Source organism: Hippocampus bargibanti, linkage group LG08, assembly GCF_051943395.1.
Source record: "Hippocampus bargibanti isolate YZ-2025 linkage group LG08, ASM5194339v1, whole genome shotgun sequence".
Lineage (NCBI taxonomy): Eukaryota > Metazoa > Chordata > Actinopteri > Syngnathiformes > Syngnathidae > Hippocampus > Hippocampus bargibanti.
In genome coordinates, this window is record NC_142741.1 from 21,260,964 (window position 1) to 21,286,546 (window position 25,583).

Sequence of the window (25,583 nt, forward strand, 5' to 3'; positions counted from 1 at the left end):
ACAAAAGACAGTCTCGAAAATGCAAGACGGATATTTTCACTGGGGGAATTTGACTCATAATGAAAGGGAGACAGTTCAAATCAGAGAGCCAGCATGATTGTGGAGGGTGAATACAGGTACTGAGATAAAGACAGCATATGCACATTGATAATGTGACAAAAAAGCAGATATTGATGTGCATTGAATCGATTCAAAATAAAAAAGAATTCCTTATACTTGAGAATGATTCTAAATATAAAATAATTCCATGTAGGTAAGTGTGAAAAACCACTAAAACAGTGCTGGAACACATTTCAGGTAAGCACCAAAAGGCAATCGTGTAATGCTACTCTTACAATAAGTGATGAATAAGACATGTTCATGACACACATGCGCACGCACGCACACACACACACACACACACACACACACACACACACACACACACACACACACACACACACACACACACACACACACACACACACACACACACACACACACACACACACACACACACACACAAAGTCATAGGGCACACATGAATGAACGACCGTTAGCAACCACTTCCATTGTGACGGTGGACATGCTAATCAGTTGACCGAGCACTGTGCTGCCCAATTTGAAATATATCCATCCATCCATTCTCCGTACCGCTTATTCCACATTAGGGTCCCGGGGGGTGCTGGAGCCTATCTCAGCCGTCTTTGGGCACAAGGCGGTGGACACCCTGAATTTGTTGGCAGCCAATCGCAGGGCACACGAAGACATACAACAGTCGCTCTCACACCTAGGGACAATTTGGAGTGTTCAATCTGCCTGCCATGCATGTTTTTGGAATGTGGGAGGAAATCGGAGGACCTGGAGAAAACCCAAGCGGGCCCGGGGAGAACATGCAAACTCCACACAGGGAGGCGGCAGCGAGACACGAACCAGCAACCTCTGCACCGTGAAGCCGGAGTGCTAACCACTCGACTACCGGCCCGCTGAAATATATTTAAATAAAAATAATTCTGAAATTAATTTTAGTAGTCTTTTAAAAAATCATGAAAATGATCATGCTTGACATACATGACTTGAATTGTTTGTGGGAGAAAAACAAGATATGTACACTATGTCATCAAATTAATAAATGAAATATTGTATAATGAAATGTGGTATTTATTGGTATTGAAGTGACAGCACTGCGTCATAGTGATTGGACGTCACAGTTCTGAGGTTCGAATCATGGATATTCCTATTGTTAGCGTTGTGTGGCTTTTGAAATTGTAAATTATCAATTGTCCTAATCTGTGATGGATAGTTTGTTGAAATACTGTAGACCTGTGATTGGTCAGTGACCAGTCCACGGTTATACTGCCCCTTCTTGCCCAAAAATCAGCTGGAATTTCCTCCAATAAACCCGTGCAAACAGATCTAATAATAGACTTAGACGTTTGCATAATAGTGCATGTGATGTAGTTTTTTTTCTGTTAATCAAGTTACCCAAGATAGCACACAGTCTTCATTGCACATGTTTACATACGTACGTATTAGCAAACTAGCTAACTACTACTACCATTCAGTTTCACACCGAGGACGTCTGGGCAAGTTCCCTCGTGGCTTTGCTTTGCAACGTGCTGGAAACGGTGTCAGAATCCAGCAACTCAATAATGCTATAGGGGGAGCAGTCCTCCAGGCCCATTTTCCCGCAGGCCCAGCCGCAAAATCCCTTTTCCAGGTCCCTCACGGCATGCCACCACGCGCTGAAAGCCCAGGAAACCTGCACCACGGCTGAGTACAGCGCCAGGGACAGCGCCACGGGCATGATAAGCACAGGGTAGAAGATGATGAGGAATGGGCAGATGGTGATCTTGTGCCAGAACGTCCGCTCCTCATTGTACACAAGGAAGACGTTGTACCACGTCAGGGTGCCATAGTAGAAGGATGTGATGAAGGAGAGAAGGAAGACCACAGGAGCACAGGAGATGCTCCACAGGACAACGTGAGGTCCCCGGCACACGCCCAGGCTGCATGACCGCTTGGAGTCTTCCCTAGACTCGCACTCAGCATCAAGCCGTTCCCTAGACTTGGCTAGCTCGCGGAGTTCTTTCTCTGTCATGGTCACATGGATGTCCACCACCTGACCTTTCTTTTTGCCTCGTGTGATGGTGCCTGTTAAAGTTACGTAGCGGCTGTCTGGGGGAAGGCTCCAACCGCCGTCTGTTGAGTAGACACAGAAAGAAATCAGTTTGATTGACGGTTTTTAAACATTTGAACACGTCTGAGAAAATGAATGAGATAAAGTTGTGTCAGTATTTGACACGAATTTGGAGTAAAAATTGATCTCTTAAGCTACGGATCCCCATAGGTTGCCAGACTTAAACTCAAGGAGCATCAAAATGGTCATCACATTCAGAAAGTATGTGTGTGTTTGTGCCTTTTATTTTGCTAATGCCACACAGAAAGGTACCTGTAATGGCATAGATAAAAAGCCATGGAGGAAATAAATAAATAAATAAATAAATAAATAAATAAATAAATAAATAAATACTAATGTAATGATGATTACGTGACAAGAAATTCAACTGAATAGCCTTTGTGCACTTCCATCCTGCCGTGAAATAACTGGAGTTAATATAATAATTTACAATAATGTCATATTGTTGCGGTTGAATTTAAAATACATTATCGGCAATTATTCACCATCATTTATGGGTGTACTGAGGAACTTGGCTCCCTCCTCTGCACTCCTTTCCGCCACTTCTTCTTCACCTCCTTGGTCACCACTGGGCCCTCGCTCCACGTTGGAGCGATAGACGATGATGGACTCCGGGCGCTGCTCTCGCTTTCTTCTCCTCTTCCTCCTCACAGATGGTCCCACGTCTACGTTGTCGACGTGGTTCACTGACGATTCAGACCTGAGGGAGAGGATCTGGGGGCTTCCTTCACCTTCGGTCTGAGACTCCTCCACATGGGCCATCCTATCAGCTTGCCTATCGTGATGAAGACGATTCTGAAGCAAGACTATTGTCCACTCATTCCCTTCAGAGCAAGAAGCAACTGTATGAATGGCATAAACAGACACAAATAGAGAGAAGCATTTTTAAAAAGAGACATTTTCCTATCCCCAGTCACAAAATGAATCACGTGCACAATGATGCTGACCTACATTCTTTGTACGTTCTTGCATGTTCGTCTTTTATCTGATAAAACACACCAAATGCATTTCTTGCATATAATTAGATCTACGTATATAGAGAGAGGGAGAGTTAAACACTGTCTTATTGATTTAATGGAAATATTTGTGCTTCAGCAAGTTTATGGGTCATAAACCATTTAGTTTCACTAGAAACAAGATTTTGTTAAACTCAGCGTTACATGGGAAGATTTTAAACCGAAATGAACGAATTAAAGAGACAATGTAAGCCATTCTCCCCCGTTTAAATCCCACCCATATCCGCTCTTTTGTCTTCCGACAGCCGGCAAGCGACGCGTCCAGGTCCTAAGATGTACAACCGATAGTAACTCTTACCTTAACGAAGCTGCATCAGCATTTGGTAGAATTTGAATATTTCAAAAGATAAAACCCGATATTTGTGTTGTACTTGGCTGAGCGACACAAGAGAGCCATACAGATGGGTTACGCAGAAATGACTCCCACTCCATGATAGGGCACAGGACTGCCAAACTGACGCTTTACGTAAAGTGATTTCCGGAATTGCCCTAGTGGCCGCCTGTACAGATGCGTTACGTAAAATATTTTCCTGAACACCAGCGTAGCGCCACATTCCCGCCTTCACTTCCGTTAAAGCATCATGAAAATGTGTCAAATCTTCTAAAATTACACAAAATTAAACGTCAATCCTTAACTAAGGAACGCGATTGAAATACCGCAATGAAAATAATACGTTATGGAATTTCAAAACAATATTGCTGCCGTTTATTCGTTTGATACGGAGTTAATGTAAGGAAAACAATCATATGCTAGCTAAGTATTGGCGCAACAACATGACGTTGGTAAACGGAATCTCCGAGTTATGCTAATTAGGTAAAGTTAATTAAAATAATTGAACTGTAACTATAATGGCGTATCAAAGAATGCCCAGTGCCATTGATAGCCTCCTCTGCCGGTTGGGTAAGTTTTATTATATTATGAGTTTTATTCACGTTTTCTTTAAATAATACTGTTTCTTCTGCTCTTAACCCAAAGTCAAGAGCAATTGATTTACATGGGAAACAGCAATCTGCGCTAAATCAAAAAGTTGCAAGAGTGTATTATATTTGTTTGTTCATATTTACACAGCCATTGAAGTTCGCGAGCTTTCTCAAAAGAAGAATGACATTGACAGGGAGGTTGAAGGTAGCGTCATCAGTTTTTTTATATAGTTCTAGATCGGTTTGAATACAGCTAAAAGGCATACAATTGGTTTCTCGTCCTGTTTAACGAAGTTCGTTTTGTGTGCCTGCAGTTCATAAAGCAAACATTACAGAAAGGAGGACCTACATAGAAACAACCCGCACACATATAAAGGTGCTGGAAGAGGCCATTGCAGTGAAACACAACACTTTGCAACACAACAAGGCAGTTACAAACAGGTATTAATACAATAGATGAGTGCAAGGCGATTAATTGTTACATCCATCCATTGTCTGGGCCGCTTACCCTGCCTCCACGATGCTGGCACCACCATGCTCCACTTTATTTTTATTTTTTTTAGTGATGAGCAAAGTTGTGCAAAGTATGTTCACTTTGTGTGTTGTGGTCCAATGCAACCCAGACTGGGATTTTCTGTACTTCATCACTAGCAAAACCCTAGGCGAAGAATGAGGCATGGTGGCGGCAGCATCATGAATAGGAATTGAGGCCCCAGTGGATGATTAAAATACAAAATCAAATTTTAGTGAAAAAAATGGATGGCCATCCACTCAGGCCTAAATGTATTCTTTTCGTCTAACATGCAACTGCTTTTTCTTCTCCTAGCATGAAGGTGACTCAGGGTTTGCTCCTTCAGTATGAGCGAACTTTGAGAACAGAACTGGAGAGCATAAAAGCCAATTTCGACAATGACAAGTAAGTTGGACAAATGTTTGGTTAGGAAGTTATATTTACAGTTTATTTGGTGTTTCCACTCATCCCCCTTCTTTAATATATGACCTATCCAGGCAAGACTTCAAAAACGAAATTACAAGTTACAGAAAGCTGTTTGAGGCTCATCAGAAGCCGTTTGCACAAACTCTGCAGGCGCAAAATGATGACGTAGAGTGTCTAACCACGGTGTCTCATGATGATGTCAACGCCAAGGAAGGGGATAGGGCTCATGTCACTGGTAATCAAAGCTCAACTGCTTGATTGCAGTCAGCTGTTTTTTAATTTAAATGTTTTAAATTGTTTTTCATTTAAATGTCTAATTTTACAGATTCTGACACTCCTCGTTCCTCCTCAGAGAAACGACTGCAGAGGTATTTTGAGCCTTATGGTTGGATTAGATTCGCCTTTATTAGTATGCGGTGGAAACATTTATATTTCACAGCAGCAAAGTTATGGAAGGAATAGGAAAAGAAATAGAAAAAACAAAATATAGGAGCTGCTGGAAATTGAGCCAGTCTCGCAACACCATTTTGTAGTCAAAAGAACAAAAAAAACTAAATAATATGACAACACAAAGACACAATCTTAAGCACTTTCTGAACCCTCTTTGTTGTATGAAGCAGTTCTAGATAAAATAGATCAAAACGTCCTTTTCACCAGTGGATCAGGGACGTCATGGTGAAATGTGCACGTCTGCTACAAGCTAAATGGTGAAAGCAAACGCGAAGCTTAAGTCTAAGCACCCTGTTTAAAATGTCAAGTTTTTGTGATATAAGCAAATAGGACCAAGATGTATCATTTTAAAATATGTAACTAAAATGCGCATAAAAATAAAAGACCGAAGTCATGTTGCATGAGTGCGCACAGCTTCTTCAGACTTCACCAATCACAACCAAACTCACTATAGATAATTCAAATTGAGAGAATTCAACTGCAGCCACTTTAAAAGTGAGTGCCTGTGAGGAATCGCAAATACATTTCAGCTGTTTTGGTAGGCTTATCATTTTAAGATCACAAAAAATGTTCTTTAACCGAGGGTGGGGAAACATTGTTTATCATGTTAATCCCAGCGATTTAGTCTGAATTCTTTTAGCGCAGAAGCAGACGTGGAAATGGAGAGTTCCCCTGTGAAGAACTCAGTGGCTGTCATCCCCGTTGTGAATATCAGTGAGATGAAGGTGAGACCGCTGCATCACCCGAGAATGTGACTCTGGCTTGATGGGTCGCTTTCGACTCACTTTGACAAACAAAGGGATATCCGAGAGGTCCAGAGACCTCCGCAGAAGGCAGTGCTGAGGAAATGGACATGCAAAGTGAGGCCCGGGCATCACTCTCTTGCCGCGCTGATGAAACGAGAAGAAATGAGCAAGATGTCGGGGAACAAGGTAAGCACACAGGTAAGCACACAGCTTTTGAACACTCCAAATTTCCTCAATATTTCTTTCGATTATCATGGACCAGATGAGATGGCCGGTGCGGAAGATGATGACCAGGAGCTACAACCATTAATCCAAGTACAGTGAAACCTCAGTTTACGAACCCCTTGGCTTACGAACTTTTCGGTTTACGAACGTTACATTTATGAAATTTTTACCTTGGCATACAAACTATTTTTCGGGATACACACGGAGCTGCCACAATGAGTGATGTGTCGTTCGCGAACGAGCCCGTTCTTCTAACAACAAAATGGCAGCCGACTGCATTTATTTCTCTATTCCCCGCCCCCAGCCTTCGGTTAAAGCCACGTGATTGGTCAAGAACGCAGCAGTGGGGGATGGGGTTACAGACAGAGAGAGAGTGAGGCCGTTCTCCAAAAAACAAAATGGCGTCTTCGGTTAAAGCCACGTGATTGGTCAAGAACCCAGCAGTGGGGGGTGGGTTAAACATTAAAGAGACAGGCAGACAGAGAGAGAGTAAGAGAAAACACACACACACGAAAGGGAGATGACAGAGTTTTAACCCAAAAAACAAAAGTGAAATAAAAAAGAAAAAAAAATGAAAAAAAGGTCAGAAAATGGATAAAAAAACAGTGATATTTAGACTCGTTTCAACTTTGAAAATTCAAAAGAAGAGTGTAGACTGGAAGGTTAAAATATCCCATCAATCAGGCTCCACAAATAACCCGCACAAGTCATCTGTACACTTGATGCAAAAAGATATGAACCCAGCTAAACAGATCACAATTGATGAAGAACTAGATACAATTATCACAGAGAAAGCACCCACAAGGGATCATTCCTCAAGATCAGGGGTGTCAAAGTCACCTTTTGCCGCGGGCCACATTGTAGTTATGGTTTCCTCTCGAGGGCCGTTATGAATTTGGGGAACCCATTAGAATGTTTAAATCCCTTCAAATATTACATATAGAGCACACGGCAAATTAATGAATAACTCGTTTTCAAATCTGAAGTCAAGAATAATGACTTTTATTGTGGTTGACATCGAAAAATATGAAAATTTGGCTCAGATTTTAGCAATCATCATGGAATTTAACAAGTTTGATTTGCTTTTGCAAAAAAAAATGATGTGGCGGGCCGGATTTGGCCCGCGGGCCTTGACTTTGACACCTGTGCTCAAGATGATGAAAGAAGCGTATGTTCCTCAAGTGTTTAATGCTGAGGACTCCATTCCATCAAGCCATTAACGACCATCACAAAGGTAAATAAAATGACTTTATTGTACAGTACAGTTTATTTCTTTAATCATAATACTATAGCACATTTATTATACATAAAATAAGGTATATTTTGTGTAGTTTTAAGGCTTAGAAAATTATGTTTTATGGGGACCTGGGAACGCATTATTCTCATTTTAATGGTTTCCTATGGGAAATTATTTTTTGGGATACACACTTTTCGCCTTACACACTCTGTCTGGGAACCAATTAAGTTTGTAAGCCAAGGTCACACTGTAATCGCAAAAGAATCCACCCGGCCAACTTGAAGAGTGGCCAAAAAGTTTTTACATGGCATCGTCCATTGTATTTTGTATTTCATGTTTTTTTTTTTTTTTTTTTTTTTTTTTTTTTGAGGCAACGCGGTCACCTGTGTTGGAGCAAAAGGAGGCACCACGGGTGCAAATGGAGGAAAGAGCCCCAGCTGAGGAAGAGGAGCAGGCACCACAGGAACATGGCGCCTTTTTGCTTCCGCAGGGTCAACAAGCACAACCTCAGACCTCCACTGCGCCTGGCACGCCAACGTTCCACTTCAAGTAGGTTTTGCGTCAAACTTCAAGATTAAATAATGAATATGTGAATGTCACATACGTCAACTCCAGTTTTAGCCCAACTTGCTCACCAGTTGATGGCACGTCTGGAAGCAAATCTCCAGCCTTCATATTCTCGCTCAACTCTAATCCCGCCACACCGGGCTTCTCCGGTTTTGGCTTCGATGGTGTCTCCTCCCATGATGAGGTAACGTAACGGTGCTGCACCGAGCCCTACAGATACCGAGCCAAATACCGAGCGCCTCTTTTTGTTTGCAGGATCTGTTATTCCCTTTCAGCGGCTCCTTTTTCAATGACAAGGTAGGACGGTCTCCTTTTGCGTTGACTTTTTCATGAAACAATTCAAAGCTGAAAACAATCAAAAAAATAAATACAAAACACCTCACTAAATTCTGCTTTCAGAAAAACCAGGAGACTAAATCAGGCGGCAAGTATCTCACATCTCAGACGCGTCTTTTTCTCTTTTTGATCTCTTGTTATATTTGTTTAAAGGACAACCGACGCCACCGGACAATAATTTGTTAAATCACTTCAAATGACTTCTACTGAGCGTATTTTACAAAGATTCCACCGCATATAGCTAGATTTTACGTTTTAAGACTAGGAATATTCAGGAAGTCTTGTGTTCGAGTTGGTGACGATTCCTGACGTGACGTCACTGAAGGAACGCCCCTGACCGAGAAAGCGACACACAATGCATTTTGGGTACTTTGTTTGGTCTGAAAACTTCATGTTGATCCGTGTTGATGGGGAAATTAGACGGAAAACACATAAAAAAGCGATGGTAAATGGTGTGTTGCACCAAGACTACTATTTGATACTAGTTGACACAAATTCCCAGCAGACAAATCAGCCCATTTCCAACAGAGCTTGGGCGCCATCTTGTGCATTTTCTGGGACGCTACATTAGAGTCCTGATGGCTCGAATTGATATGGGAGGACTGCTTTAATCGATTGCAAACATTTATGCTTTCCTCTTCAGAACTATTTGAATCATATTCATAACTGGATGAGTAACAAGAAAGCAGCGTCTCCGAATCTGAAGCCATTGTTTTGAGTCTAGAACAAGGCAAGACGTCCTGGCGTGACGTCACGAACAAGGGGGCGGGACCTTCTGAAACTCGCCATCTCCGAGGTCATTTTGAAGTAGTTTTGGGACACTTTAACTCATTTTTAGTGGTGTTTTGCATTTGCGTGTTGTGGGTATTTTAGATGCTATAAAACGTTTTCTGATGTCAGTTAGGAAACAAAAAAAAATGGCGTCGGTTGTCCTTTAAGTCAATTTCTCTGCGAGGGGATCAATTCATCCTTTCTACCATTTTACATGTTCACACACGTGATTCTGCAGGCCTGGACTTCCTGTTCAACCCGCCGGAGCAAAGCGAGGACTTCCAGTTCCCCTTCACCTCAGAGAGCACCACAGATAACAAGGAAAACAAGACTACCGAATTTCCCTTTTCATTTAACTTTTGAGAGACATTCTTGATCTGCATTTTGCTTTTTGCTACAATGTTGAGTGTTCAGAGAATATTGACTGCAATGTGTGTTCTGTGTTGTGGCGTCTAGTTGATTGTTTTAAAGCCTTCGTTGTTTTAGTCATTTAGAATGACTCTTAGTGTTTGCATCTTTCAGCAAAGCATTTCTTTTCCTTAACATACAATGAAGAATAAATTCTAATAAGATGGTATGTTACTGTTGTAATAATACGGGAATCTTTTTTCATTTTACCGCACCCCATTAAAACTATTCTTTGAATGACTCACAAATAGTCACAATTAAGTCTTACATTGTGTAAATATTTATTCAAGTGCAAAATGACAGGATAAGGCAACAAAGTGAATCGGGACTATTTTTGGTTCCTGTTCATGATCGTTTTCAGTAGTTGTACAAAGTAACCTGTCTCTTGAAAAGATAAAGCTTTGCCTGCACATTGGAAAAAAAAGACGTTAGTGAAACCTCGGCAGTCATTTAAACATTCATTTTCAAGCCATGGATCGAATTAAAATGTCGAGCTAGCTGGAGCCTATGCCATGACAATCAAATTCAGAGTATATCACAGAGGAAAATAATAGGTATGGAATGGATGGATTAAGATATTTATTTTTTTAATGAATGGAAATTTTAGCGGAAGCAAAATGCTGCTGCACCAGAGTGAAAAAAAAAACGCTTGTGTAAAAACTTGAATCATCTTAAAGACCACCGCATTGCAAGTAATAATAAATACCTTATCTGGGTTCTTACAGCTTAAAGGACTACCGACATCACTTTTTTGTTTTCTAACTGACATCAGAAAAACGTTTTATAGCATCTAAAATCACCAAAACATGCAGTATGATATTTTTATTCAAATGCAAAACACCAATAAAAATGACTTAAAATGTCTTAAAACTACTTCAAATTGAAACCGGAAGTGGCCAGTTTCAGAAGGTCCCGCACCCTTGTTCGTGGTGTCATCTTGCCTTGCTTGAGAATCAAAACAATGGCTTCAGATTTGGAGAAGATGCTTTCTTGTTACACATCCAGTTATGAATATGATTCAAATAGTTCTGAAGAGGAAAGCATACATGTTTGGAATCGATTAAAGAATTTAATCCGTGCCATTTTGAGGCAACATTGGGGGGAAATGTATCACCCAAAAAAGAGGCAGAAAATGGCATCCAAGCTCCTGTGAGAAATTAATCAGCCCGTTTCCACAGGCTGATAAATTCCTTCCATGGAGCTTGGTCGCCCTCTTCTGGCGGCTTTTTGGTGCAACACAAGGTTTTCAGACCAAACAAGTACAGCAAAATACATTTACGTGATGGAAGGACTGCTACAATGTGTCTTTTTTTCGGTCAGGGGCGTTCCTTCAGTGACGTCACGTACGGACTCGTCACCAACTCAAAAACAAGACTTCCTGAATATTCAGCGCAAGTCTTAAAACGTAAAATATAGCTATATGCGGTGGAATCTTTGTAAAATACACTCAGTAGAAGTCATTTGAAGCCATTTTACAAATTATGGACACAACTTGTCTGGAGACGTCGGTTGTCCTTTAAGGCATGGTTGTTTAAGACTAAAACTTTCTAATTCTATTTGAAATAAAATTTAGGAGCAACCTCGTAATGTCCCATTTTGTCCAAAATTGCTGCAGTACATACATGACCTGCATCTGCTCTTGAAGAGTTACAATTAAAACCACGTCACAATTTTAACATTGATGACAATAATGTTAGTGCAACATAAGTCATTTGTTTGCTCAAAAACAATTTGCAGAGTAATGTTCAACATTGGTGATTCCACTGTCAAAATAAAAATCTAACAGCCGTTAGTATATCCTGAACTCTTTGCAATCCAGCTGCTAAAACAATTTTGCTTCAAAAACATACAGCATGTAAGTAAGAAGGCATGTGGAAATGTCATGGATAAAACTGCATTGTATTGTATTTTTTTCCCTCTTTTGCTTTAAAAAAGTGCCGGGTGCAGTGGGAGAGAACCTAGAAGCCCGAGTCGATGCTGAGAGAGCGCCGGGTCACGTGTTCGATCTCTCCCGGGATGTATTCGCAGAAGCTGGTCTGGTACTTGGCCAACATTCTCAGCATGGGCCGCAGGTTGAACCACCATTGTACCTTGGGCATGCGATGCCTAAGACACAAACATGGCGTCAAGTAAAAAGAAGTACCGTACAAACCAATATAAATATGGTTCTCATATGCTTTCAGGAGTATATGTTTAATGTGTGTGGTTAGGGGGAAAAAAGTGGACGTTTTGGTGATTAGTGCAAATATTCAGCTCTAAAGACTTACAGTCGTACAGGAGTGGTCCATCGATGAAAAGGTTTCTTCAGCCGTCATCTGTACTTCTTTGAAGGTGTTGGACGTTTCGCTTCTTATCCAAGAAGCTTCTTCAGCAAACTAAAGTCTTACTGGTAGTTTCAGCCCTATATCTATCCCTACTGTCCAGGCGTGGCGTGCCAGACTCTTGGTCCCTGCTCTCAGGTTGGGGGGAACAGAGGACTAATCCCTGCGGCTCCCCTGATTACTTCTATTGTCCTGACTGACGACTGGCCTGATTGCCCAATTTGCCTGAAGCACCCGACCTGAGCTCACTTATGAGTGTTGTGGCAAAGGCTGTGATCCGTTTTCTATTTATTTAGTACCATCACAAATAATTTCAGAATACATTGCAAGCTGCATCTGAATTACTCAGGGGGAGACTTACTCAAAGTCGGTGGCGTCCTTGAGTTCAGTGAGGGGACTGAATGAGACGACCTTCCTCTGGAGGCCGAGCACGCACGCCGTGTCTGTGGAGTTGCAGAACACACGACCTGCAGATGACAAACACAGCAAGTATTAGACTCACCTTATCGATCATGCATTGGTGGTGTATTGCTACGCTTGGTTGGAATGTGAGTGATACTGGTTGCTTTGCATATACTTTGTATTTACTCTACAGATGTGCCGTATGATTGCCCGGTGACTAGTTTATGGTTTATATCACCTCTAAATCATGCTTGTAATCTGTCTAAAAATACATTTCCAAACTGAAATGAGAGGAAATATCATGAATGTGTTCCACCATCGAGAAAAATAGAACAGTGATACCGAACGCTTTAGCTCACAAACCTTTCGCCTTACGAACATTAAATTTGTGAGAATATAACCTTGGCATACGAACTGCTTTTCGGCGGACGAACCAAACCACATAGCGCCACGGTGGCTGGCGGACTTGTTTTCCACACCTTTGAGTGCAGATGTGGTTTGCTATCGAGTGGAGTACTTTGGGACCGAAAAAGACCCCACCACAGGCTCGTGTTAAGGCGAAGAGAACACAAAAGAAAATTACAGTCGAGGAGAAGAAGATCATCGAAAAACACGAACGAGGTGTGCGTTTGTGTGACTTAGCATCCCAGTACCAGTATGCTAAGTCGACCATTGCTACGTGTGGCTAAGGATGTTTCTATGTTGTCTAAACAACGGTCTCACGCAATAGAAGAGGTTGGAAAACTTCTGTTGATTTGGATTAACGAAAAGCAGCTGGCAGTGGACCATGTTAGTGAGGGTATTATCGCCGAGAAAGCATGGCAACTTCACTCGGATATCATCAAGAGGCAACTACATTAACGACCATCGCAAAGGTAAATAAAATGACTATAATACAGTACAGTTTATTTCTTTAATTACAATACAATAGCACATTTATTATACATAAAATAAGGTATATTTTGTGTAGTTTTAAGGCTTATTCAGTAAAAAATTATGTTTTATGGGGACCCGGAAAGGGATTATTCTCATTTTTAACGGTTTCCTATTGGAAATTAATGTTTGGAAGACACACTTTTCGCCTTACACACACTTTCTGGGAACCAATTAAGTTCGTAGGCTGAGGCATCACTGTACTTTGTAATTACTCTATAGATGTGCTGTATGATTGCCCGGTGACCAGTTCATGGTGTGTATCACCTCTAAATCATGCTTGTAATGTGTCAAAAAATACATTTACAAACTGAAATTAGTGAAAATATTATGAATGCGTTCCACCATCAAGACAAATAGTATCTCCGTAATGAACTTTGGGAAAAAATAAAACAGCAATTACAACAACAGAAAGAAAAAAAAATGGAGCAGTTTGCGCATCAATAATTCACGCATGCATTTTGGAGCTCCTTATGTGCATCCCTTGGCTGCTGAAGGGCAGTGTTATTTACACACGATGGGAAAAATGGAGAGATTTACAACCGTTTAGTAAGGAGCAGTCATAATGCTTTGTAATTACAGTCGTCAGTTTTCTGCAAAGAATAAAGTATATATATGTATGTATGCGTTTTTTTTAAATATGCAATTGCCTTTATTGTATGTTTATTTGTAAAATAAGTCTAAAACTGGGAGCGGCAATCAGCAAAATATTGGCCCTGGTTTTGACTATTTGCCAAACTGCTGCTTATTGTGATGTTGCTCGTCACCTTCAAGTGATTATAATGTTGTGATTTTTTTTGTGGCCACAAATCAAAACAAGACTCATATGACCAACCTTGCCGGTAGTTTTCTACCAGCTTTTCACTTATCCACTGGATGGCTTTCACTCCAAGCTTGGTGCCATAATTTCTATCGAAGGGAGATGGTGCCCCTCCCTGGTGAATGACAGACACTTACTGACTTTTTGTTATCTCGTATCGTGCGAATAAAGTCCAAAACGTGGCGGTGTACCTGTTGAAGATGTCCCAACACGTTGACCCGACAGTCAAAAATGCCCTTCCCTTCGGCGGAATACAACTTGTGGAGGAAATCCGTAGTGTAGTGCTCATGGCATTTTTCATTCCTGTTCAGTGGAAGAAATGAAATACAGCAAGTGTTGACAAGTGTTTCAAGAAGTCAGACAGATACAGGTGAACTCGTCTGACCTCAGTACGAGCCCCCGTTGGATGTCCTTCTTCATTTTCTCTGTCAGATGCTCCACATTGGTCTGTGAAAAGGAAACGGAATGGGGAGGTAAATATGTAACACACACACAAAAAACTGGGAGAATCAGCGGCTTTTACCTTTAGATCGTGGATGTTAAAGGGGTCCTCAAAAATATAGGCCGCGTCGGCGCCCACAGCGATGCCGGTGCTGGTCGCTAGGTAACCGCAGTAGCCCCCCATTGTTTCCACCACAAAGACACGTCTCTTTGTCCCTGTAGCAGACTGCTTTATCTTGTCGCAGCCCTGAGGGGGAGATTAATAAATAGAAGGTGCAAGGGGAGATAACTCAAGGGTGGGTGGGTGGGTTGTTGTGGAGCAAGAGTTTGAAAATTCTAACTAATTTGATTACACAGCAGGAGGACCTGACATATGGTCCGAAGTAGATGATTTAAAGGACAACCGACATCACTTTTTTGTTTCTGAACTGACATCAGAAAAACGTTTTATAGCCTCTAAAATACCCAAAACACGCAGTATGATATTTTTATTCAAATGCAAAACACCAATAAAAATGACTTAAAGTGTCCAAAATCTGCAAAAAAATTGAGCTGCGAATTGTTGTTGGAAAATAAAAATCTGTGATGCATCAAGGGCTGCGATAATCGAACCACGAAGTAGCAAGGGTACAGTATAAACATTCATGTGTATTACCTCCATCGCAGCGTTAACGGCAGTGTCGGCCCCCAGACTGAAGTCCGTTCCGGGGACATTGTTGCTGATGGTAGCGGGAATCACACACATGGGGATACACAGCTCGTCATAGTGGGCTCGGGCCTCAAAAAGCTCCAGCACGCCCCTGTAGGCCTTCGAAAGCAGCAATGACAACCAATAAAGACCGCTTTAAAAGACCATAAATTCAGACACTTCATGGATCTTGGAGGACATCGTTTTTTTGGGAGTTTTTACAGCATACTCAACTTCTGTATGCCCTTGCGTGTGGCAAAGGTAAGATACAGTCTCCAAAGTTGTTTTTTTAAGCCTTTATAGCATAATGAATGTGCTCATGAGACAACTGCGTGTTACCCACAACTTTGACCGAGATGACCACAAGCAGATACACCGGGGTCACATGCCACCCACTGGGCCCACCCCTAATGACATCCATTACAGCATATCTTACATATCTCATGCTTATAAATGTTATCAATTACAATATATTTATAATTTCCTGTAAAAAAAAGGTTTTAGTGAGTGCTAAACTACCTGATTGCGTTTGAGTCTAAAAAGTATTCCCCACGATCGAAGGGGGTTTTACTGTACCTCAAACCCTCCAATGACAAGCAGTGCGGAGATATTGAACTTGCCAATGTTCTCCACAATCTTCTCCATGTGTTTGCTCGGAAGTGTTCTGCACACAGGTAGAGAAGTTTGTCATTTATTTGCCATTAAAATGTAGACGGGAGCATTTCGTCTTCATGATGGGGACTTCACCGTTTTGTGCCCAACAGCGAGCCTCCTTGGCCCGTCCATCCCGCGACATTGTGCCACTCCATCTCATACACCTGCAAAACCACCGAAAGTCACCATCTCCTTGTTAGCAAAATGGATGGAGGAATTGTGGTCGAGCACGCCGAGGCGGAGGGCCTTACATCGCCATTGGCAAAGCCCTGGAAGCCGTTGTGCACGGCGTAGACCTTATGACCGTGAGCGATGGCCAATCTTACGGCCGATCTCACGGCCGCGTTCATTCCCGCTGCCGGGGCACCCACATTCAGGATGGCGAGCGAGAAGTTGCTCTACAGGGAAGAGAATTCAGACTCAGTACCTTGACTTATGTTTGTGTCTCTTAGTGTACCCAACTAATTGGACACTCAAAATCAAACATTATTTGACTATGCTATACTATGACGACTGATAGCGGAACGAAGGTTGACTTGGAGATTTTTCTGACCGTTCCAGCGACTATACACCATATTTTAGAAGGAGTTGGGGTGGGGGTGGGGGGGTGATGAAGACCACATCTCGGAACTTTTAGCGGTAGTGTTGGAGACTACTTGAGATTCAAAAACTAAGGTGATGTTCAACCCACCACGCCCAGACTGCAAATAAAGGCATTAGCCACCAATGTAACAATAAAAAATAAATTTCAACTAATAAATAAAACCCTGTGAATGGGCCAGTTATCACTTATATCTGGTGTACTATTCATTTTAAGTGCAGAAATGGTCACTCAAGACACACAGACTGACTGAATTGGTTGTTTCATTTCACACTTGATGGGTAAACAGGAACTCTGGAGACCGAACTATGTATAAAAGCTATTCAAGTCATTTTTCACCATTAACCCAGTTTACAAAGTTAAAACGACCTCTGTTTATCCAGTGAATATCCAGAAGTGTTCCATAGTAGTGATGAATTAAGGAGCAACTGAAGACTAACCTTTGACTGGGCAGGTTTCTGGAAGGCAAGAAGCTTATAGATGTTCCAGTTGTTTTCAAAACTCCTGAAAGGACATTTTCGGTCAGTTTATTTTATTTATTTGTTTGCTTTGGCCATAACATATGGTACACTTGCTCACTCTAAATGGAATCCTATGAAAGAAATTAACTTGAGAAGTTACCCTTGACCAAACTTAGGACACATACGATAGAATAACGGTTGAATAATGTGCACGGAATTCTTACCCGCCACGGAGTTTAACAGCCTCATCAAATCTCTTCTCATTCATGGCCGTCTGTACCAATTTTGTCTGCAAGGAAGGGCGAGTTAAGCAAAGCAGAGCCGCACCGATTTGCGCGTATAAACCCCAACTCCAGAAGACAGCCTCACCATCTCCACACACTCCATGAGAGGCAGACGGACGGCCTGATTGCCAGACAGGCCAATGACGCAGGCCGGGGTGTCAGGGGACGCCTCCATCAGGGCAACGACCGCCTCCACACCCAACTTGCTGCTCTGAAGACATACAAAGCAGTGACAACAGAGCCGGTTTACCCTTTTCAGTTTACCGTAATGCTTGCTGTGTTACTGCCGCATTACAGGCACTGTTTGGAAAGAAAATGTAAGGTACAGTAAAGTCTCGTTATATCGATATTCAAGGGAGTGCGAAAAAATATCGATATAACCGGGACTATCGATATATCCGACCCTGTTTGCATGTAATTTTCTCCGTGCGTGCATAGAAATAGTATCGATATAACCGGGACTATCGATATATCCGATATCGATATAACGAGACTTTACTGTATATTATTAAAGATTTGAAAGGTTTTCTGTGCACTGCCTTTCTTTATAAATATCTCATGTTTTAATTTGGGCACATGCTTATCGGCTTATAGACAGGTGCGGTTTATGTATATCCAAAATTATTTATCCTTTAAAATTGTACTGGGTGAGCCACACAAAAAGAAAAATGCAAATCAAAATCATGAAGCTGTTCTCTCACCACACGGTGTGCTACTGTAAATTACATTGTGTGCACATCACCTCACATTGTGACAATAAGTGTTGTTGGACACTTTGAAAGTACAGTGAGACCTCAACTTACAAACACCTTATCTTACAAACTTTTCGTCTTACAAACGTCAAATTTATGAAAATTAAACCTGATAATAATCACTGTTTTCATAATACATACCCACCACGGCTGGCGTAGTGATCTTCGGCGGAAGCACACGACCGAACAGCACCATAGGTTAAGTTACCAACAGTCCTTATGGAAGGTGATTCTCCTTCCATAAGCCATCAACAACCATCAAAAAGGTAAATAAAACTTTATTTTACAGCACAGTTTATTTCTTTAATTACAGTCGTTATGTAATGTGCCTCTCTTTCCAAACAGCAATTCCCTTTGACCTCCATTCCATCAAGCCATAAATGACCATCACAAATGTAAATAAAGTGACTTTATGATACAATGCAGTGTATTTCTTTCATTACAATACAATAGCACATTTATGATACATAGAATAAGGTATGTTGTGTGTAGTTTTAAGGCTTATTTAGTTGAAAAGTATATTTTATGGAAACCCGGGAACGGATTATTCCCATTTTAATGATTTCCTATGGGAATGTTTTTTGGAGATACACACTTTTAGCCTTACACAATCTGTCTGGGAACCAATTAAGTTCATAAGTTGAGGTCTCACTGTACAAAAAAAGAAGCCTAAGTTCAAAATATGCAACATGGACATGTCATGTAATACATTGGCCCCATCCCATTCAGGGATTTCACCGACACATGTATTGCAGTTACTGCATGCCCTGTTTTCAAGATGCAGAAAAAACAACTCACCAGTATCCTGTCGAACGCCGAAGGAGTTCCTCCTCGCTGAACATGTCCGAGTACGGTGACTCTGGTGTCGTAGCCCAAGCGCTTCACCACCAACTTCAGATACATACCAAGAGAGAGTTGCATGTTGTTCCAAATCATCAGATCATCTTATCAACCAAACTTACATCGTGCAGATAAGTGGAGGAGATGGGGTTGCCGTGCATGTCGATAGCACCTTCTGCAACAATAATAATGTTGAGCCTGGAGCCTTTGATACGACTCTGGAAGCAAGCACAGACACCAATATCAAGACCATGTTAAATTGTCTTTGAACTGGAACTATAACTAAACCAACGATGGACTTTTCATTAAAACTGCTAAGTCTGAAAACATACAGCATTTGTTGTCAATTAGTAGGGATGGAATATTCCCAGTGAATTGTCTGACTCTCACCGCCTCGAGACGGTCACACATGCGATCCTCCCAGTCATCCTTAGGAGGAGCCTCTGGGATGAAGAGCCAATCAGCGCCGGATGCTAATGCAGACACGAGAGCAAGATACCTGGAGGAAAAAAAAAACAGTACCGATATCAGCGCTTCATGGGCAAGTAAAAATTAAATAAAAGCGCACAACAGTTTGTTCAAGCTCACCCGCAGTGGCGCCCCATCACCTCCAGGACAAATGTGCGTTGGTGGCTGTCGAGAGAACAGGGTCATCAAGTATTAAGACTCTCTGATTACCCATTACACATCCATCCATTTATTATTTTATTCATTCGTCTATCTATCTATCTATCTATCTATCTATCTATCTATCTATCTATCTATCTATCTATCTATCTATCTATCTATCTATCTATCTATCTATCTATCTATCTATCTATCTATCTATCTATCTATCTATCTATCTATCTATCTATCTATCTATCTGTTTCCATTTATTTACTTATTTGCTTAATTTCCGCTGCATTTTCAAAAAAAGTAAAAATCTCAAATGTCAAAATAAAAGTTTGCATTAGGAAGGGCATCCATCATAAAAACAAATTAATCATTCAAATTGTAGTACAAAAGCACAACATTATCATAACAGAAGAAAAGTAGAATGTTTCGTGCTCACGTTTTACAGTGGTTAACACCTTGGTCATCCCTCATTAAAGTTTGGAATGCGAACACATTTTTAGTCGTCCCAAAGTTAAGATCTCATCTCATTTTCCGTACCGCTTATTCCTCATTAGGGTCGCGGGGGTTGCTGGAGCCTATCTAAGCTGTCTTCGGGCACGAGGCGGGGACACCCTGAATTGGTTGCCAGCCAATCGCAGGGCACACAAAGACCTACAACAGTCACTCTCACACTCACACCTAGGGACAATTTGGAGTGGTCAATCTGCCTGCCATGCATGTTTTTGGAGTGTGGGAGGAAACCGGAGGACCCGGAGAAAACCCACGCGGGTCTGGGGAGAACATGCAAACTCCACACAGGAAGGCCGGACCGGGACGCGAACTGGCGACCTCTGCACTGTGAAGCCGGTGTGCTAACCACTCGACTACCGGGCCGCCCCAAAGTTAAGATGTTCATTGAAAACATATTAGTATAGTTATTTTTTACGATAATACAAGTAAATATAGTGCTCATTTTACCTTTGTGCAGTAGTCATTATAGCATCAATGATTTCCATGATGCGGTGAAGAGCAGAGTCTGCGCCAATGGTCATGTCAGTGCCACAGAAGTCGTTATCTATGGACCCCACCAGACCCACAATGTTGAGATGGCTGTGCTGCTTCGCCAGAGCCTCAGTGATTTCCCCTGAAAGAGACAGTGGGTCAAAAAAAACACCTCATTTTTATTCAACCTGAAGGAGGGGTCAAACGGCATGCTTTTGGGCTCACCACTTTGGACAAGCTCCTCCAACAGGCTGCTCCACTCGCTTCGAAAAATATTGGCGCCGGTGAGGCTGCCGTCACCGCCACACACACAAAGGTTGGTGATCCCCCGTTTCACTAAGTTGAAGGCGGCCCCCAGTCTTCCTTGGCGGGTCATGAACACTTTGCATCTGGCGCTGCCAATCACAGTGCCGCCCTACATCGGTCAGGTCATGGGATAATGTCATAATTGAGGAGTAGCCTGTGGCAGTGTGATGATTATACCACACATTTGAGCATAGTAAATATGAAATTATAGCTTTAAACTATATTTAGCTTTAAAACTATAGTGATATTAAAAAAATGTTTCCCAAAAAAACTAATTTCCACAGCCCTTTCCTTCCAGAAAAAAGTGACAATTACATTTTAAGTAATTGTTGCTTCCTCCTTTCTTTACAGATATGTAAAATTCAGCAATAATGGCAAATGTAAGCCTAAAGGTAAGTCTCGGTTTTGGGTTAAAAACCAATCCCATTTCCCCTTGGTGTATTTAAACGAAGACAAATTTAACTGGAGTAATCCCACAGCTGATAAATTCAAGAAGGAAAAAGACGAGAATTGAGGCCATCTTTCTTCTTTTGACATCTAGCGGTTCTTTAAAAGTACAAGACCAGCTTTGTTAGGGGCAAAAAAGAGTGCCTTTTGTATGTTCTCCACGTTGTCATGCACGCATTGATGTATTTATTTTTCCTCTATGCTTATTTATTTGCTATCTATTAGTTATGTAGCTGGCTAGCTAGCTATCTGGCTACCAATCTATTAGCCATAAGCTAGCTAACATTCTACCTATTTGAGTTACTTCCGGGTTGAGTGAACGCTGGTGTGTGTGGCTGCCGCTACTCACCCACTGAAAAACTTATCCTGTGACTCGTCTGTGTAAGCTCTCAGTCGTACAGGAGTGGTACATTGATGAAAAGATTTCTTCAGCTGTCATCTATACTTCTTTGAATTTCAAAGAAGTACAGATGACGGGTGAAGAAATCTTTTTATCGATTATCCTGTCACTGTAAAGTGACCTTGAGAGTTTTGAAAGGCACTTTTAAAGGACAACCGACGTCTCCGGACAAGTTGTGTCCATAATTTGTAAAATGGCTTCAAATGACTTCTATTGAGCGTATTTTACAAAGAATGTAAACGCTGAATATTCAGGAAGTCTTGTTTTTGAGTTGGTGACGAGTCCTCACGTTACGTCACTGAAGGAACGCCCCTGACCAAAAAAAGGACAAATTGTAGCAGTCCTTCCATCACGTCAATGCATTTTGCTGTACTTGTTTGGTCTGAAAACTTCGTGTTGTTGCACCAAAAAGAGGCAGAAGAGGGCGACAAAGCTCCGCGTAAGGAATTAATCAGCCTGTGGAAACGGGCTGATTAATTCCTTACACCGAGCTCTGTCGCCATTTTCTGCCTCTTTTTTGGTGCTACATTTCCCCCCCCCATTGCCTCAAAATGGCATGGAATAAATTCTTTAATCAATTGCAAACATGTATGCTTTCCTCTTCAGAACTATTTGAATCGTATTCATAACTGGATGAGTAACAAGAAAGCATATTCTCCGAATCTGAAGCCATTGTTTTGATTCTCCAGCAAGGCAAGACGTCTTGGGGTTACACCACGACCAAGGGGGCGGGACCTTCTGAAACTGGCCATGTCCGGGTTCATGTTTTTGCAGATTTTGGACACTTTAAGTCATTTTTATTGGTGTTTTGCATTTGACTAAAAATATAATACTGCGTGTTTTGGATATTTTAGATGCTATAAAACGTTTTTCTGATGTCAGTTAGGAAACAAAAAAGTGATGTCGGTTGTCCTTTACAATTGACACCAGAATCACTCAAATGCAACTTTTAGCAAGTACACGCTATTGGAGTACAGCTAACAAACATGCGACAAGGCCCCTTACCAGATTACAAGCTGTACTAGGAGGGAAGACGCGTGAAATAATGAAAGTCCTATCATAAAAACACAAAGAGACAGATAACTTGAAAATACAGTGAGTGGTACATTTTACAAGCGGGAAGAGAGAATGGTCCTGTTAACCTGACACTGAAAGATAAACACGACTGCAAAGGGGAGTACAGTACACATTTACCAATAATCGTGGCAAATTTGAGCATTTTTCTATCCATTGCAATCAAAGTTTGCAAATTTTCGATTTCTGTATGTGTCTTAAATATCCTGGGTGATCATTGTGTGATATGGAACCGTGGTTATTTTTTCCCCTCCTTGTTCTGCCTTGAATAACGGCCTTGGCGAGCTGACAAGTAAATATTCAATATTCACGATTTAACAGACATCGTGATCAGTGTGGTGTGCTATTTTGGTCAGGTAAAGTACATTACATGCTAAAAATCCCTAGACCTGTGTACTAATGTGGCTACCGATCACACAAATTCAACCTACCAGTTGTATGATGTTAGTAACGCTTTGCCAGTGTGCCAGTTTGATGTGATCGCCACCTTCCACAAGGCCTTGGTAGCCCTATCGGACAACAAAAAAAAAGATACGACATCAGAACAAATTGCATTGAAAACATACCAGTGTATGTTAAAACAACTGGGGAGAGCGATGCATATTTTGTAAAAGCCCTTTTTTTTTTACCTCATATATCAAGTAGACCTTTGCACCAACATAAATGCCCATTCTGGTCACAGCTCGCACAGCAGCATTCATCCCTGAGCAATGGACATTTAAAAATATAAAATAATAACTTGAGAAAATGCTTTTAAAATACAGGGTAAATTCATTTGGACTGGTAACTTAGATTATTAGTTACTACAAATCGTGTATTTTTGTTTATTTATCAATGCTAATATTTACATCAACTGTAACAACAACGAAATGTGCTTCCAGAACATTGCAGGTGTGATGAACACGTCTAATATTCATACAAAAGACAACTAACCTTGTGTTCACTAAACAGACCAAGATTTAACACCAAGTTTAATGTATGAGTGCACAGATGACAACATAATAAAAACAGTAGGGGTTAATGAATAACAGCTATAGCTTAAGTGTTATAAACCTTTAAGTAACAGAATTTAACACAAACAACACATCCACATATATAGACAAACAATTACAAATACTTATGAGCACATGTTCTTTCTCCTCTACAAAGAAAAAAACACAGCAATATTGCAGTTTATAAAGTTACTTAGAGTTGTTGCGACTCTTCATTTGGCACTTGCATTCATTTCAATTGGAAACGATAATTTGAGAAAGGTATGAGCCTGCTCACAGAATGAATTAAGCAAATGGTGTTGCTAAATAGATATTTTTTCTAAATCAAGTATATCATACTAAGTAGCTGAGTGAAGGGATGTTTGTTGAGAGTGTTACGTCATCAAGTTAGTGGAGAATTTATGACTTCGTAACTTTATCTTGGTCAAAGGTTATTATTGAACATGGAGGTTGTCAAGAGTCCGCGGTCATTTTATGTATTACGTAATATGGTTGAATTTTGTGCAAGCATTTTTTTGCGTAATGTCAACGTAAATGTATCTAGTTTAATTGTGCGCACGACAACATAGTACATGTAGTAGGTGGAAAAGAGACGTGACAAATAGTCGTATTCGACTAAAGGTGTAGCATGTTCCATTTTCAATTGGAATTTAAAAACACAGCTGATGAGTGTTTGGTCACCTTGTGCGTCGCCACCGCTAGTGAGCACTGCTATTGCCCGGCCAGCCCCCGTCATCTTCAACTTCTCCAGGTCCATGGATGCCATGTTTGTTATTATTTCTAGTCAGTGAAAACGTGATGCATCCAAGGGATGGTCGTTTCAAACACCAGGTGATCCGGGGGTGGCTTCGTTTTCCTTGAGCGTGGTAGGAGTTCGTTTCAACTAATTTCAACCAGTGGTCGAATTCTCTTCCATACTCCGCCTGTAACGCGAGTTAGTGTAGTTTTGATTACACGCGTCGCCCGGATATACGCGTTCCGCTTATACTGGACAGTATAGAAGTGGGCTGGAATAGTGGGACCGAAGAACCGCCCGCTCGCGAGGCCCGGAAATTAAGACTATAGAAGAACGTGAGAAAATTGTGCTCATAATGCGGCTACTTCCGTTCTGCACGCGCAAGACGGACGCGTATAGTAGGCGACTTGGCTCACCACTCTTAAACCAAAACAGCAAGAATTTAATATTATTTTAGATTCGAGTCGATAAAGTAGAGTTACAGCGATAGTAAAATATATAAATATAGGTAGAGCTACAGATAGGTAGAGATAGATGGAGATCGAGCTATAGATAGAAATAGAGCGAGGGAGGGAGATAGATTCTTAAATCTTCAACTCGATAGAGTCACTAAATGCGCTAAACTGTATTATCCTCGTCAAAACTAACACGAAAAATATCATACACGATTTAGACCACTTTGCACAAATACAAATGTAGTGTAAGTATATTCGCGCATTTGAAAGCAGAGGTAGTCGAAAATGCGTGACGTCATATAGAGAAGGGTGGAGCCTACAAGAGAGAAGTCCGCTCGAGCAGTCTGAGTTTTTGATGGGAATTCCGGTTCTTTTCTAAGAGCCGGTTCTTTTGGCTCGGCTCACTAAAAAGTTCCGGCTCTTTTAGCTCCCGATTGGCTCCTCGTTTTTTTTGTTGCTTAAATTAACTACCTAAAACCATGTAAAATTATGTGAAAAACGAATTACTCATATAAAAAAATACACGATATCAAATAGTTTTATTTGTATGGCTTTATTTATATGTACACAGAGTTAGTGGATGC

The 25,583-nt window shown here is 41.2% G+C and overlaps 3 protein-coding genes across 3 annotated transcripts; 1 reads left to right on the forward strand and 2 right to left on the reverse strand.

Moving 5' to 3' along the window:
• Positions 1 to 1,422: 1,422 nt before the first annotated feature.
• On the reverse strand, positions 1,423 to 3,655 carry tmem169b (transmembrane protein 169b). Its single transcript, XM_089002094.1, has 3 exons — positions 3,494 to 3,655; positions 2,665 to 3,021; positions 1,423 to 2,181 (listed from the first exon to the last, which is right to left on the reverse strand). The coding sequence occupies exons 2-3, from the start codon at positions 2,939 to 2,941 to the stop codon at positions 1,547 to 1,549; spliced, it is 912 nt and encodes a 303-aa protein (XP_088858220.1). The 5' UTR covers positions 2,942 to 3,021; positions 3,494 to 3,655; the 3' UTR covers positions 1,423 to 1,546.
• Positions 3,656 to 3,749: 94 nt separating this feature from the next.
• On the forward strand, positions 3,750 to 10,402 carry LOC148894779 (uncharacterized). The gene is made up of 14 exons (XM_089002098.1): positions 3,750 to 4,096; positions 4,265 to 4,321; positions 4,431 to 4,557; positions 4,943 to 5,032; positions 5,125 to 5,288; positions 5,379 to 5,421; positions 6,144 to 6,228; positions 6,303 to 6,435; positions 6,512 to 6,564; positions 8,082 to 8,260; positions 8,327 to 8,462; positions 8,534 to 8,575; positions 8,678 to 8,702; positions 9,624 to 10,402. Exons 1-14 carry the CDS (start codon positions 4,045 to 4,047, stop codon positions 9,746 to 9,748), a joined length of 1,311 nt encoding a protein of 436 aa, XP_088858224.1. The 5' UTR covers positions 3,750 to 4,044; the 3' UTR covers positions 9,749 to 10,402.
• A 153-nt stretch (positions 10,403 to 10,555) lies between these two features.
• pfkla (phosphofructokinase, liver a) lies at positions 10,556 to 25,251 on the reverse strand. Its single transcript, XM_089002097.1, has 22 exons — positions 24,490 to 25,251; positions 23,446 to 23,519; positions 23,248 to 23,325; positions 20,815 to 21,004; positions 20,566 to 20,731; positions 19,579 to 19,623; positions 19,381 to 19,489; positions 19,113 to 19,208; positions 18,949 to 19,041; positions 17,484 to 17,609; positions 17,339 to 17,403; positions 17,094 to 17,157; positions 16,304 to 16,450; positions 16,146 to 16,216; positions 15,975 to 16,062; positions 15,366 to 15,518; positions 14,793 to 14,957; positions 14,655 to 14,716; positions 14,461 to 14,572; positions 14,285 to 14,384; positions 12,476 to 12,581; positions 10,556 to 11,899 (listed from the first exon to the last, which is right to left on the reverse strand). The coding sequence occupies exons 1-22, from the start codon at positions 24,572 to 24,574 to the stop codon at positions 11,752 to 11,754; spliced, it is 2,343 nt and encodes a 780-aa protein (XP_088858223.1). The 5' UTR covers positions 24,575 to 25,251; the 3' UTR covers positions 10,556 to 11,751.
• Between the last annotated feature and the right edge of the window lie 332 nt (positions 25,252 to 25,583).

Excerpts from the sequence above, each read along its gene's own strand:
- pfkla (XM_089002097.1), bottom strand. The coding sequence starts at position 24,574 with ATGGCATCCATGGACCTGGAGAAGTTGAAGATGACGGGGGCTGGCCGG. Across the intron at positions 23,520-24,489 it reads TAGCGGTGGCGACGCACAAG|GGATGAATGCTGCTGTGCGA; the intron begins GTGACCAAACAC and ends TCCATTGCTCAG. Across the intron at positions 19,042-19,112 it reads CCTCCACTTATCTGCACGAT|TTGGTGGTGAAGCGCTTGGG; the intron begins GTAAGTTTGGTT and ends ATGTATCTGAAG.
- LOC148894779 (XM_089002098.1), top strand. The coding sequence starts at position 4,045 with ATGGCGTATCAAAGAATGCCCAGTGCCATTGATAGCCTCCTCTGCCGG. Across the intron at positions 4,322-4,430 it reads CATTGACAGGGAGGTTGAAG|TTCATAAAGCAAACATTACA; the intron begins GTAGCGTCATCA and ends GTGTGCCTGCAG. Across the intron at positions 6,436-6,511 it reads GCAAGATGTCGGGGAACAAG|ATGAGATGGCCGGTGCGGAA; the intron begins GTAAGCACACAG and ends ATCATGGACCAG.
- tmem169b (XM_089002094.1), bottom strand. The coding sequence starts at position 2,941 with ATGGCCCATGTGGAGGAGTCTCAGACCGAAGGTGAAGGAAGCCCCCAG. Across the intron at positions 2,182-2,664 it reads CAGTACACCCATAAATGATG|ACGGCGGTTGGAGCCTTCCC; the intron begins GTGAATAATTGC and ends TCTACTCAACAG.